The 15,572-nt window shown below is 42.8% G+C and overlaps 1 protein-coding gene across 8 annotated transcripts in view; it reads left to right on the forward strand.

Moving 5' to 3' along the window:
- Positions 1 to 10,086, forward strand: part of LOC139406939 (eukaryotic translation initiation factor 5-like) — a 29,749-nt gene extending 19,663 nt beyond the window's left edge. For all 8 annotated transcript variants that reach the window (XM_071150109.1, XM_071150110.1, XM_071150112.1 and 5 more), the window contains 4 exons: positions 2,559 to 2,720; positions 6,694 to 6,858; positions 7,070 to 7,210; positions 9,686 to 10,086. In XM_071150109.1, coding sequence (XP_071006210.1) covers positions 2,559 to 2,720; positions 6,694 to 6,858; positions 7,070 to 7,210; positions 9,686 to 9,784 — 567 coding nt within the window. In that variant the 3' untranslated portion in view covers positions 9,785 to 10,086. The remainder of the gene's footprint in view (positions 1 to 2,558; positions 2,721 to 6,693; positions 6,859 to 7,069; positions 7,211 to 9,685) is intronic.
- The last annotated feature ends 5,486 nt before the right edge of the window (positions 10,087 to 15,572 follow it).

A 15,572-nucleotide genomic window follows, 5' to 3' on the forward strand; every position in this document is an offset into this window, starting at 1 on the left:
ACGTAACGGACATATACCAGGAGCTTTGCCAGGCCCGCCTCGTCTAACTCATCCAGCTGTAACGCATATAATTCACTGGCTTGTATGCGAAGCAGTAATTTGTTTCAAAACATCTCCTGCCATGTCACTGATGCGTCATTTAACAGTGTTTGATGAAGGCATTGTTTGTATAGTTTTTGGGGCCTTTTCCCACAGCATGGTCCCAGCCATATCCGCTGCAGGAGGAAGAATGAAGTCCTCCACAATAGTATGGGGCTTGCCTGTCCTAGCCACTCCGTAGCTCACCATAAGACTCTTCTAGCCCCTTCTTATTAATGGTATTTGTTGCTTTTATACATGTCGTACTACTCGAACAATGTCTTTATTTTCGCTCAAACTCCTGTGGCTTATCTAATTGTCCTGTTTCTAAATGTCTGCACAAGAGTGTAATGGTTAATGTGATTGGATGTTAATTATTTTACTAGGCTACCTGTATTTGACATTGTTATTTCGCTGAACACTAGATGGTTTTATTTTTGGCAGTGAAACAGGGTATTACCCCAAAATGGAGGTGACAGGTGGCAGCGGGAGGAGGTAGGGAACTGGTCTGTCTTCCCAATATAAAGGATCAAAACTTGCGGAGGAACAAAAATGGCATAAATAGGAAAGTATACCAGTTTGTAATTTGAGGACCAGGATGTTGACAGCAGTGCCATACAGATTGCAAAATAGCTGGGAAGAGATTTTTTTTTTATGTACCAATACCATGGCATGGTGTTATGAATTGATATATAAAATTATGTGAGATTCAAGACTTTGTGGGGAGGGGGGTTCACAGGTTGGTTGAGAGCAGCTCTTGGGGGAACTGTGTGGGGAGGTTGCTTGACCCTGGTTGCTCTGGATGAGTGTGTCTGCTAGATGACAATGTAAAAACAATATTTTTTTAGTCTATAAAAAAGTATTTGTACAGTACCAGTCAAAAGTTTGGACACCAGCTTTGCACACACTCGGTACTCTCTCAATCAGCTTCACCTGGAATGCTTGAAGAAGTTCCCATATGCTGAGCACTTATTGGCTGCTTTTCCTTCCCTTTGCGGTCCAACTCATCCCAAACCATCTCAATTGGGTTGAGGTAGGGTGATTGTGGAGACTAGGTCATCTGATGCAGCGCTCTCCTTGGTCAAATAGCCCTTACACAGCCCGGAGGTGTGTTGGGTCAGTGTCCTGTTGAAAACTAAGCCCAAACCAGACGGGGTGGCGTATCGCTGCAGAATGCTGTGGTAGCCAAATTGATTAAGTGTGCCTTGAATTGTAAATAAATCACTTGTCAGTGTTACCAGCAAAGCACCATCACACCACCACCTCGCTTCATGGTGGGAACCACATGCGGAGATCATCCGTTCACCTACTCTGTGTCTCACAAAGACACGGCGGTTGGAACCACCAGCTTTCCACCGGTCTAACTTTTTATTTAACCAGGCAAGTCGGTTAAGAACCAATTCTTATTTACAATGACGGCCTACCCCGGCCAAACCCCTAACCCTGACGATGCTGGGAAGGTTGTGATTCAGCCTGGAATTGAACCAGGGTCTGTATTGACACCTCAAGCTTTGAAATGCAGTGCCTTAAGCCTCTGCGCCACCGGGGATCCTACAAAAATGTCAATTGTTTGTTTATCTTGGCCTAAGCAAGTCTCTTATTGGTTTCCTTTAGTAGTGGTTTCTTTGCAGCAATTCGACCATGAAGGTCTGTTTCACAGTGTCCTCTGAACAGTTGATGTTGAGGTGTGTGTGTGTGTGTGTGTGTGTTGAACTCTGAAGCATTTATTTTGGCTGCAATATCTGAGGCTGGTAAATCTAATGAATTTATCCTGCGCAGCAGAGGTAACTCTGGGTCTTCCTTTCCTGTGGGGGTCCTCATGTGAGCCAGTTTCATCATAGCACTTGATGGTTTTTGCGACTGCACTTGAAGAAACTTTAAAAGTTCTTGAAATGTTCTGCATTGACTGACCTTCATGTCTTAAAGTAATGATTGAGTATTGTTTCCCTTTGCTTGAGCTGTTCTTGCCATAATATGGACTTGGTCTTTTACCAAGTAGGGCTATCTTCTGTAACCCCACCCCTACCTTGTCACAACACAACCGATTGGCTCAAACACATTAAGAAGGAAAGAAATTCCACAAATTAACTTTTAACAAGGCACACCGGTTAATTGAAATGCATTCCAGTTGAGAGAATGTGACGTGTGTGCAGAGCTGTCAAGGCAAATGGGGGGCTACTTTTGAAGAATGTCTAATATAAAATCAATTTTGATTTGTTTAACACTGTTTTGGTTACTACATGATTCCATATGTGTTATTTCATAGTGTTGATGTCTTCACTATTATTCTACAATGTAGAAAATAGTAAAAATATAGAAAAATCCTGTAATGAGTAGGTATGTCCTAACTTGACTGTTACTGTGTATATATCAGTTGTATAAGGATCAATAAAGAAAATGAGTGAGTGGAAAGCTGCCTCAAGATGTCCTCATAACTGTTTGTGAGATGTCTCTGAGTGGCTCACTCTGTCCCTCCACAGCATAAGAAGGAGGACGATGCCGTCGACTCCTCGGACAAAGAGATCCTGGCGGAGGCGGAGCGTCTGGACGTGAAGGACATGGCCCCGCTGATCCTGACTGAGCTGCTGATGGACGAGAACATCCGCGACCAGATCAAGAAGTACAAACGTCACTTCCTCAGAGTGAGTCTCCGACTAGCATGCTAGTAGATACTTAGACTTAGTCATTGCGCTAATGCTAAACTAAATGTGTTTATTTTCAGCAAACTTATCATGTGTAAATATATGTATGAACATATGATTCATCAACTGAGACATGAACTGAACACGTTCCACAGACATGACTAACAGAAATGGAATAATGTGTCCTTGAACAGGGGGGAACAAAATCAAAAGTAACAGTCAGTATCTGGTGTGGAGATCAGCCGCATTAAGTACTGCAGTGCGTCTCCTCCTCATGGACTGCACCAGATTTGCCAGTTCTTGCTGTGAGATGTTACCCCACTCTTCCACCAAGACACCTGCAAGTCCTTGGACATTTCTATGGGGAATGGCCCTAGCCCTCACCCTCTGATCCAACAGGTCCCAGACATTTCTGGGGTGGGAATGGCCCTAGCCCGCACTCTCCTACCAACAGGTCCCAGACGTGCTCAATGGGATTGAGATCCAGGCTCTTCGCCGCCCCAGACCGTGACGGACCCTCCACCTCCAAATTGCTCCCGCTCCAGAGTACAGGCCTCGGTGAAACGCTCATTCCTTCGACGATAAACGTGAATCCGACCATTACCCCTGGTGAGACAAAACCGCGACTCGTCAGTGAAGAGCACTTTTTGCCAATCCTGTCTGGTCCAGTGACGGTGAGTTTGTGCCCATAGGAGACGTTGTTGCCGGTGATGTCTGGTGAGGACCTGCCTTACAACAGGCCTACAAGCCCTCAGTCCAACCTCTCTCAGCCTATTGTGGATAGTTTGAGCACTGATGGAGGGATTGTGCGTTCCTGGTGTAACTCGGGCAGTTGTTGTTGCCATCCTGTACCTGTCCCGCAGGTGTGATGTTCGGATGTACCGATCCTGGGCAGGTGTTGCCTGCCACTGCGAGGACGATCAGCTGCCCGTCCTGTCTCGCTGTAGCTCTGTCTTAGGCAGACATTGTCACAGTACAGACATTGCAATTTACTGCCCTTGCCACATCTGCAGTCCTCATGCCTCCTTGCAGCATGCCCAAGGCACGTTCACGCAGATGAGCAGGGACCCTGGGCATCTTTCTTTTGGTGTTTTTCAGTCAGTAGAAAGGCCTCTTTAGTGTCCTAAAGGTTTTCATAACTGTGACCTTAATTGCCTACTGTCTGTAAGCTGTTAGTGTCTTAACGACCGTTCCACAGGTGCATGTTCATTAATTGTTTATGGTTCATTGAACAAGCATGGGAAACAGTGTTTAAACCCTTTACAATGAAGATCTGTGAAGGTTTTTGTATTTTTACGAATTATCTTTGAAAGACACGGTCCTGAAAAAGGGCTGTTTCTTTTTTTGCTACGTTTATTTGGTATTTGCGCTCTAAACTTCCTCTATGTTCCTTCATTGTGGACACGGACATTAAAATGGTATCCAAAAGTTTGTCTGACTGCTCAAGTGCTGCTCAAATCGTTAGGTATTCCTTTTTAATTACCATGGAAATAATACTGCTTTTCCACCCGTGCCTGTAGCATGGAACACAGGATATTTAATATGCACATTTGATCTTGCACACAACACTAGAGTTGAGGGAGGTTACTGAACTTGAAGCAGGATTATCCTTTGATAGTTAATGAATAGTGTGACAGGTACTTTTAATACAATAGGTAACGCATACAAAACAAAGATGACCGTTTGAAATATTTTGCGGGACTAAAATATTTTAATCCTGAAGTTGATTGTCCGCCTGCTGCGTGAAAAATGCAGACCGCTCTGCAAGCTCTGTCGGGGCTGCAGGTCTTGCAGCTCGAGTGTGAGGGTCAGGGCTGCTACTCTAGTTGTTAGGGAAAGGGGGGGATACCTAGTCAGTTGTACAACTGATTGCATTCAACTGAAATGTCTTCCGCACCTGTTAATATAATAAATATATGCTATTTGGCAGATGCTTTTATCCAAATTGACTGACAGTCAGGTGTGCATTTAAAAAAATATATATATATATGTTTACGTATTGGGAATCGAACCCACAATCTTGTCATTGCAAGAGCTCTTCCAACTGAGCTTACAAGGACCTCTGTTAACGCAAACTGGGCATTAGGTCAGTGCTGTCACACTACTTGTGTGCCATTTGGTCTGAAATTTGCATTAGGTCAGTGCCATCACATCAGTTGTTGGGCATAAGGTCAGTGCCCTAATGCCATTTGATGGACTTCAGCATAATGGTTTCTATAGTTGGTGTTTGAACTGTGAGTTCCATAACGCATAAGACATGAAGCAGTGTCACAACACTAGTTGACGGAGATATGCTTAGTAATCTTAACACTAGCAATTTGTACGGACATACAGTAGGGAGACCAAGTATTTGATACACTGCCGATTTTGCAGGTGTTCCTACTTACAAAGCATGTAGAGGTCTGTAATTTATCATAGGTACACTTCAACTGCGAGAGACTGAATCTAAAACAAAAATCCAGAAAATCACATTGTATGATTTTTAAGTAATTAATTTACATTTTATTGAATGACATAAGTATTTGATACATCAGAAAAACAGAACTTCATATTTGGTACAGAAACCTTTGTTTGCAATTACAGAGATCATACGTTTCCTGTAGTTCTTGACCAGGTTTGCACATACTGCAGCAGGGATTTTGGCCCACTCCTCCATACAGACCTTCTCCAGATCCTTCAGGTTTCGTGGCTGTCGCTGGGAAATATGGACTTTCAGCTCCCTCCAAAGATGTTCTACTGGGTTCAGGTCTGGAGACTGGCTAGGCCACTCCAGGACCTTGAGATACTTCTTACGGAGCCACTCCTTAGTTGCCCTGGCTGTGTGTTTCGGGTTGTTGTCATGCTGGAAGACCCAGCCACGACCCATCTTCAATGCTCTTACTGAGGGAAGGAGGTTGTTGGCCAAGAACTTGCGATACATGGCCCCATCCATCCTCCCCTCTACGGTGCAGTCGTCCTGTCCCCTTTGCAGAAAAGCATCCCCAAAGAATGATGTTTCCACCTCCATGCTTCACGGTTGGGATGGTGTTCTTGGTTGTACTCATCCTTCTTCTTCCTCCAAACACGGCGAGTGGAGTTTAGACCAAAAAGCTCTATTTTTGTCTCATCAGACCACATGAACTTCTCCCATTCCTCCTCTGGATCATCCAGATGGTCATTGGCAAACTTCAGACGGGCCTGGACATGCGCTGGCTTGAGCAGGGGGACCTTGCGTGCGCTGCAGGATTTTAATCCATTACGGCGTAGTGTGTTACTAATGGTTTTCTTTGAGCCTGTGGTCCCAGCTCTCTTCAGGTCATTGACCAGGTCCTGCCGTGTAGTTCTGGGCTGATCCCTCACCTTCCTCATGATCATTGATGCCCCACGAGGTGAGATCTTGCATGGAGCCCCAGACCGAGGGTGATTGACCGTCATCTTGAACTTCTTCCATTTTTTTAAAATAATTGTGCCAACAGTTTTTGCCTTCTCACCAAGCTGTTTGCCTTATTGTCCTGTAGCCCATCCCAGCCTTGTGCAGGTCTACAATTTTATCCCTGATGCCCTTACACAGCTCTCTGGCCTTGGCCATTGTGGAGTGGTTGGAGTCTGTTTGATTGAGTGTGTGGACAGGTGCAGTTAATACAGGTAATGAGTGGAGAGCAGGAGGGCTTCTTCTTACTGGTTGATAGGTGATCAAATACTTATGTCATGCAATAAAATGCAAATTAATTACTTAAATCATACAATGTTATTTTCTGGATTTTTGTTTTAGATTCCGTCTCTCACAGTTGAAGTGTACCTATGATAACAATTACAGACCTCTACATGCTTTGTAAGTAGGAAACACTGCCGATTTTGCAGGTTATCAAATACTTGTTCTCCCCACTGTAACCTCCACAAAATTGATTGTGGCAATCGAAATGGCTATAATCCTGTTGGGTTTTGCTCAAACTCCACCTGCACCGTCAATTTAAAACATTTCTCTGGTGTCCAGTTTACCCACAACAACAAGAAGGCCCAGAAGTACCTGCTGGGTGGCTTTGAGTGTCTGGTGAAGCTGCACCAGTCTCAGCTTTTGCCCCGCGTGCCCCTTGTCCTCAAAGACCTGTACGACGCCGACCTACTGGAGGAGGATGTCATCCTGGCCTGGGCTGAGAAGGTAAAGGGGATGACTGTCAACAGGGATGGTGGGGTTTTTTCTTCTTTTCAACTCTGTATTTCCCCAGGTCAGTGTCCTGAAGGTCACTTATTTTGCAAGATTTTCCAAGATATTTTACATATTAAGAGGAGACTCTAACCTACACTAGAACCTGTGAAATGACTCATTTTTCATCCTACCTCTAACACATCAGTCCTGTGTGTCTTGTCAGGTGTCCAAGAAATACGTGTCCAAGGAGCTGGCCAAAGAGATCCACGCCAAGGCAGCGCCGTTCGTCAAGTGGCTGAAGGAAGCGGAAGAGGAGAGCGAGGGCAGCGGGGCGGACGAGGAGGAAGATGAAGATAATGTGGAGGTAATGACTTATCACTGCCTCTGATTTTACCTATAAACATTCATTCCCGTCACATGCATATAGACACAGGTTTGGTATTATGGCACTGACCTGAAAATGGCCACTGTCGCAAGGTTTCCTCTTACCATGGACCTATTCAGATCCAGTGCCTTCAGAAACTATTCACACCCCTTGGCATATCTATTGTTACAGCCTGAATTTAAAATGGATTACATTTAGATTTTGTCACTGGCCTACTCACAATACCCCATAGTGTCAAAGTGGAATACTGTTTTACATTTTTACAAATGTAATAAAAAAGGAAAAGCTTGAATGTCTCATCAATAAGTATCCAACCCCTTTATGGCAATCCTGAATAAGTTCAGAAGCAAAAGTGTGCTTAACAAGTCACAAGTTGCATGGACTTGCAATAATGGTGTTTGCTTCTTATGGTATAGGGGACGGTTGCGTCCCACCCACTTGGGCAAAAAAGAAATAAAAAAAAATATATATATATATATAAAAAATAAAAAAAATTTTTTTTAAATATCAAACTTTCATTAAATCACACATGTAAGATACTCAATTAAATCTACACTCGTTGTGAATCCAGCCAACATGTCAGATTTTTAAAAGGCTTTTCGGTGAAAGCATAAGAAGCTATTATCTGTTGATAGCACAACAGTAAACAAAGTAGCATATTTCAACCCTGCAGGCATAACGCAGAAATCAAATATAAAACATGCATTACCTTTGACGAGCTTCTTTTGTTGGCACTCCAATATGTCCCATAAACATCACAATTGGTATTTTTGTTCGATTTAATTCTGTCCATATATATCCAAATGTCAATTTATAAAGTGCGTTTGATCCAGAAAAAAATAGCTTCCAAAAAATGCAACGTCACCACAAAATATTTCAAAAGTTGCCTATAAAATATTTCAAACTACTTTTGTAATACAACTAGGTATTTTTAAACGTTAATAGTCGATCAAATTGTAGAAGGGTTTATCTGTGTTCAATACAGGAAGACAACAAACCATGCTATTTTTCACGTCTTGCGCACTCTCAACAGTGTTACCCAGTTCCTAGATGGCCTACTTCTTCATTGCACAAATGAATAAGCTCAACCAAATTCCAAAGACTGGTGACATCAAGTGGAAGCGGTAGGAACTGAAAACTAACTCCTAATTAATCTAGTGTTCCAATGAGAAATCACTGAACAGACAGAGACCTCAAAAAAAAAAAAAATCTGAACGGTTAGTTCTTGGGGTTTTGCCTGCTACATAAGTTCAGTTATACTCACAGACATGATTCAAACAGTTTTAGAAATGTTTTTTCTATCCAAGTATATGAATAATATGCATATTTTATATTCTTGGCATGAGTAGCAGGAAGTTGAAATTGGGCATGCTTTTTATCCAAAAGTGAAAATGCTGCCCCCTATCCCAAAGAGGTTTTAACATGATTTTTGAATGACTACCACATCTCTGTACCCCACACAATTATACGGTCCTTCAGTCGAGCAGTGAATTTCTAACACAGATTCAACCACAAAGACCAGGGAGGTTTTCCAATGTCTCACAAAGGAGGGCACCTATTGGTAGATGGGTGAACATTTTTAAAAAGCAGACATTGAATATCCCTTTGAGCATGGTGAAGTTAATTACACTTTGGATGGTGTATCAATACACCCAGTTACTACAAAGATACAGACGTCCTTCCTAACTCAGTTGCCGTAGAGGAAGGAAACCGCTCAGGGATTTCAAAATGAGGCCAATGGTGACTTTACAACAGATACAGAGTTTAATGGCTGTGATGGGAGAACTGAGGCTGGATCAACATTGACAGTGAAAAGGTTGCCTGTACAGAATTATTTTTTTAAAGCAAACATTCATTCTGTTGTCGGCAAAGCAATAAACTTTTTGAGCTGAATACGGTGTTATGTTTGGGTCAAATCCAATACAACACACTGCTGAGTACCACTCCATATTTTCAAGCATAGTGGTGACTGTGTCATGTTTTGGAAATGGGAAATCCTAGAGGAAAACCTGGTTCAGTCTGCTTTACACCAGACACTGGGAGATGAATTCACCTTTCAGCAGGACAATAACCTAAAACACAAGACCAAATCTACACTGGAGTTGGTTACCAAGAAGTCCGTGAATGTTCCTGAGTGGTTGAGTTAAAGGTTGGACTTAAATCTTGGTGAAAATCTATGGGAAGACTTGAAAATGTCTGTCTTACAGTGATCAACAACCTATTTGACCGACCTTGAAGAATTTTGAAAAGTAAAATGGTTAAATGTTGCACAATCCAGGTGTGGAAAGCTCTGAGACTTATCCAGAAAAACTCACAGCTGTAGTCGCTGCCAAATGTGCTTCAACAAAGTATTGACTCGAGTGTACAGAATAATTATGCATCCTACTGAAGTGCCTGGTGAGAAATGAGTGGCACCCGCAGTGTCTTTAATTTCACCCTCTTCTTTCCTCCCAGGTGGTCTACTCAGCCTCTGTTCGCGAGCTGAAAGTGGAGACTGTGAAACCAGAGAAGCCGGCAGAGGAAGAGGACGACTTTGACATCGACGCCATCTAAAAACAAAACTTAACAATCCTCCACCGACATGTTTTGCAAGCACTCTGGCGATTTATGATGAAAATAATAACAGCATGCCTTTGGTCCTGGTCGACCCTCACCCCGCCTGCTGCTTTGGCTACCATCCAGCTTTGCGAGATGAATCTATTTACTTTGCGCTAGATGAAGTGATGAGATGTTGTGTTTGTATATGGATGAAGAGTTGTTATTTTTTGGTTGATACTAGAGACTAAATACAAATGCTGCATTTGTTTTCTCCCTGAAATATTTTCCTCTCCAATCATTAAATAATGTTTGCCTTATTTAATTGTGTTGTTTCTATAGTAAAACAGTTTCAGGTGTTTTCATTGTTAATAATGTTTCCAAGAACTCCCAAGGCAGATCCGATACTAGCGTACTGAATACAGGGACGAAACGGAAGCTGACAATGAATTGGACTGGTGTGGTTTACTCTTCAATGCCTGTAGGTATTACACCAATATGATTGTTGTTCATAGTGGAGTAAAATGGATACTATTTTCGCCTACAGATGGTAATGTTATGATCTCTACTAAAGTTGAGGCTAGTAGTCAGTCTACCTAGGAATATCCCAAACATGTTAACGTGAGAATAGATATGTCACGCTAAAATGAAAATGGTGTAAAATGTGCAACAAGCAACTCTTGTATGGATTTCCAACTGACTTTGGGGTCATTTGGGATTTGGCTTCAGGTTCTAAATCCACTAGACAGCAGTGAGTTCACATAATCTGTGATTAACAGGGAACTACAGCAGGATGTACGGCCATTGAAAGTCTACACCCACTTGGAACTTTTTTCACATTTTGTGTTACGAAGTGGGATTGAAATAGATTTAATTAATTTTGGTCATTGATCTACACCAAATATTGGAGTTTTTCAGGATGAAAATAAACACGATGTAGATAAGCACAGGCAAAATCCTGGAGGAAAACCTGCTTCAGTCTGCTTTACACCAGACACTGGGAGAGGAATTCACTTTTCAGCAGGACAATAACCTACAACACAAAGCCAAATCTACACATGAGTTGATTACCAAGAAGACAGTGAATCTTCCTTTGGTCTAGTTCTAGTTTTTACTTAAATCTATGGCAAGACTTAAATTGCTCTCTAGCCATGAACCCCAACATCTTGAAAAGAATAATGGGCAAAAATTGCACAATACAGGTGTGCAAAGCTCCCAAGAAGACACAGCTGTAATCGCAGCCCAAAATGTTTCTAACACGTATTAACTTGGGGGTGAATACTTGTTGAATATTAGTGTCTTGTTTATCATCTTTACATTTAATTTTAGTGTAGATTGTTAACAAAAATTTTTAAACCCACTTTAACACAATGTGTAGACTATCTATAGGCACTGTGCATTCGGAAACAGTCAGTCCCCTTCCCTTGTACCACATTGTTACATTACAACTTTACAATGGATTTATTTTTTGTGTTTTTCTCATCCAATCTACACACAATACCCCATAATGAGAAAACGAAAAGTTTTTAAACATATTTGCAAATGTATTTGAGACTCGAAATTGAACTCCGGTGCATCCTGTTTCCATTGATCATCCTTGAGATGTTTCTACGATTTGATTGGAGTCCACCTGTGGTAAATTCAATTAATTGGACATGATTTGGAAAGGCACACACCTAAGGTCCCACAGTTGACCATGCATGTCACAGAGCAAAAACCATGTAATGAGGTTGAAGGAATTGTCCGTAAAGATCCTAGACAGGATTGTGTCGAGGCACAGATCTGGGGAAGGGTACCAAAAAATTGCTGCAGCATTGAAGGTCCCCAAAAACAGTGGCCTCAATCATTCTTAAATTAAAAAAGTTTGGGACCACCAATACTTTTCCTAGAGCTGGTCGCCCGGCCATACTGAGCAATCTGGGGAGAAGGACCTTGGTCAGGGAGGTGACCAAGAAACCGCTGGTCACTCTGACAGAGATCCTCTGTGGAAATTGGAAACCTCCCAGAAGGACCACCATCTCTGCAGCTATTCACCAATCAGGCCTCTATGGTAGAGTGGCCAGACGGCTTGGAGTTTGCCAAAAGGCACCTAAAGGACTCAGACCATGTGAAATAAGATTCTCTGGTCTGATGAAACCAAGATTAAACTCTTTGGCCTGAATGTCTGGAGGAAACCTGGCACTACCCCTACGGTGAAGCATGGTGGTGACAACATGCTCTGGGGATCTTTTTCACCGGCAGGGACTGGGAGACTAGTCAGGATCGAGGGGAAGATGACCGGAGCAATGTACAGAGAGATGTTTGGTGAAAACCTGCTCCAGAGCTCTCAGGACCTCAGACTGGGGCGACGACTCCAATGTAAGACATTTCCTGATAAGACCAAGATCATTTTCTTGTGATGTTATAAGATCAACCTTTTTAGCATTAGGTACAGTACTTTGTTCCTACATTGTCTGGACTTGTTAGTCTTTTCTTTTATGAGAACAAGGGGATTATGAGTGAGTGACCACACCAATTTAGCAGGCCGAGAATGACATATTTAGGACAAAGTTTAATACTATGGAATCAGCAGTTTTCAACTACATTCACAAGATCGGGAATGAATTGATTTCATGAAGTTCATACAAGTAGTCCTATTCCCACATACAACAGTAGAGGGCGCTATTACCCATAGTTTCAACTTGAATCCAGCAGCAACAAACAAGCAAAGATGTAAATAAATAGCAGGGCAGAACTCAACTCATGTAGTATATTCAACTTAGGAAAATAGACATTACACAATCCTACGAAAATAAGAATGAAAAATCAAAATAATTAATAAATCAATGCCTGAGTGCAAATAGGGAACTGAATGTCAAAACCAATGTCACCGTCAGACTTTATTATTATTATTTTTTATTTCACCTTTATTTAACCAGGTAAGCTAGTTGAGAACAAGTTCTCATTTGCAACTGCGACCTGGCCAAGATAAAGCATAGCAATTCGACATACAACAACAGAGTTACACATGGAATAAACAAAACAGTCAATAATACAGCGGAACAAAAGAAAACAAAATGTCTATTTACAGTGAGTGCAAATGAGGTAAGATAAGAGAGTTAAGGCAATAAATAGGCCATGGTGGCGAAGTAATTACAATATAGCAATTGAAACACTGGAATGGTAGATGAGCAGAAGATGAATGTGCAAGTAGTAATCCTGGGATGCAAAGGAGCAAGATAAATAAATACTGTATGGGGATGAGGTAGATGGGCTGTTTACAGATGCAGTGATCTGTGAGCTGCTCTGACAGATGATGCTTAAAGTTAGGGAGATATGAGTCTCCAACTTCAGAGATTTTTGCAGTTTGTTTCAGTCATTGGCAGCAGAGAACTGGAAGGAAAGACGACCAAAGGAGGAATTGGCTTTGAGGGTGACCAGTGAGATATACCTGCTGGAGCGCGTGCTACGAGTGGGTGCTGCTATGGTGACCAGTGAGCTGAGATAAGGCGGGGCTTTACCTAGCAGAGACTTGTAGATAACCTGTAGCCAGTGGGTTTGGCAAAGAGTATAGGGCTTTGGTGACAAAACGGATGGCACTGTAAAAGACTGCATCCAGTTTGTTGAGTCGAGTGTTGGAGGCTATTTTATAGATGACATCACCGAAGTTGAGGATCGGTAGGATGGTCAGTTTTACGAGGGTATGTTTGGCATCATGAGTGAAGGATGCTTTGTTGCGATATAGGAAGCCAATTCTAGATTTAATTTAGGATTGGAGATGTTTAATGTGAGTCTGGAAGGAGAGTTTAGTCTAACCAGACACCTAGGTATTTGTAGTTGTCCACGTATTCTAAGTCAGAGCCGTCCAGAGTAGTGATGCTGGACGGGCGAGCAGGTGCGGGCAGGGATTGGTTGAATAGCATGCATTTAGTTTTCCCTGTGTTTAAGAGCAGTTGGAGGCCACGGAAGGAGATTTGTATGGTATTGAAGCTCGTCTGGAGGTTAGTTAACACAGTGTCCAAGGAGGGGCCAGAAGTATACAGAATGGTGTCGTCTGCGTAGAGGTGGATCAGAGAATCACCAGCAGCAAGAGCAACATCATTGATGTCTACAGAGAAGAGAGTCGGCCCGAGGATTGAACCCTGTGGCACCCCCATAGAGACTGCCAGAGGTCTGGACAACAGACCCTCCGATTTGACACACTGAACTCTATCAGATAAGTAGTTGGTAATCCAGGCAAGGCAATCATTTGAGAAACCAAGGCTGTCGAGTCTGCCAATAAGAATGTGGTGATTGACACAGTCGAAAGCCTTGGCCAGGTCGATGAATACGGCTGCACAGTAACGTCTCTTATTGATGGTGGTTATGATGTCGTTTAGGACCTTGAGTGTGGCTGAGGTGCACCCATGACCAGCTCTTAAACCAGATTGCATAGTGGAGAAGGAAGGTACGGTGGGTAATCTGTTTGTTTACTTGGCTTTCGAAGACCTTAGAAAGACGGGGTAGGATAGATATAGGTCTGTAGCAGTTTGGGTCTAAAGTGTCACCCCCGTTGAAGAGGGGGATGACCGCAGCAACTTTCCAATCTTTGGGAATATCAGACGATACGAAAAAGAGGTTGAACAGGCTAGTAATAGGGGTTGCAACAATTTCGGCAGATACTTTTAGAAAGAGAGGGTCCAGATTGTCTAGCCCGGCTGATTTGCAGGGGTCCAGATTTTAGTGTATAGTGTATCCTAGCCTCAGAGCAGAGGGCAGCTGGGAGGAGGTGCTCTTATTCTCCATGGACTTTAGTGTCCCAGACCTTTTTTGAGTTAGTACTACAGGATGCAAATTTCTGTTTGAAAAAGCTAGCCTTAGCTTTCCTAACTGCCTGTGTATACTTGTTCCTAACGTCCCTGAAACGTTGCAAATCACGGGGGCTATAAGATGCTAATGCAGAACGCCACCGGATGTTTTTGTGCTGGTCAAGGGCAGACAGGTCCGGAGTGAACCAAGGACTATATCTAATCCTAGTTCTACATTTTTTGAATGGGGCATTTTATTGAAGATGGTGAGGAAGGCACTTTTAAAGAATAGCCAGGCATCATCTACTGACGTGATGAGGTCAATGTCATTCCAGGATACCCTGGCCAGGTCAATTAGGAAGGCCTGCTCGCAGAAGTGTTTTAGGGAGCGTTTGACAGTGATGAGGGGTGGTCGTTTGGTCGCAGACCCATTACGGATGCAGACAATGAGGCAGTGATCGCTGAGATCTTGATTAAAAACAGCAGAGGTGTATTTGGAGGGCGAGTTAGTTAGGATGACATCTATGAGGGTGCCCGTGTTTACGGATTTGGTGTTGTACCTGGTAGGTTCATTGATAATTTGTGTGAGGTTGAGGGCATCAAGCTTGGATTGTAGGATGGCCGGGGTGTTGAGCATGTCCCAGTTTAGGTCACCTAGTAGCACGAGCTCAGAAGATAGATGGGGGGCAATCAATTCACATATGGTGTCCAGGGAACAGCTGGGGGCAGAGGGAGGTCTATAGCAAGCGGCAACAGTGTGAGACTTGTTTCTGGAAAGGTGAATTTTTAGAAGCAGAAGCTCGAATTGTTTGGGTACAGACTTGGATAGTAATACATAACTCTTGGCTATCTTGGCAGTAGATTGCAACACCGCCCCTTTGGCAGTTCTATCTTGGTGGAAAATGTTATAGTTAGCAATGGAGATTAAGGTTTTTGGTGGTTTTCCTAAACCAGGATTCAGACACGACTAAGACATCCGGGTTGGCAGAGTGTGCTAAAGCAGTGAGTATAACAAACTTAGGGAGTAGGCTTCTAATGTT

Source organism: Oncorhynchus clarkii, chromosome 4 (assembly GCF_045791955.1).
Source record: "Oncorhynchus clarkii lewisi isolate Uvic-CL-2024 chromosome 4, UVic_Ocla_1.0, whole genome shotgun sequence".
In the NCBI taxonomy this organism is placed as follows: Eukaryota; Metazoa; Chordata; class Actinopteri; order Salmoniformes; family Salmonidae; genus Oncorhynchus; species Oncorhynchus clarkii.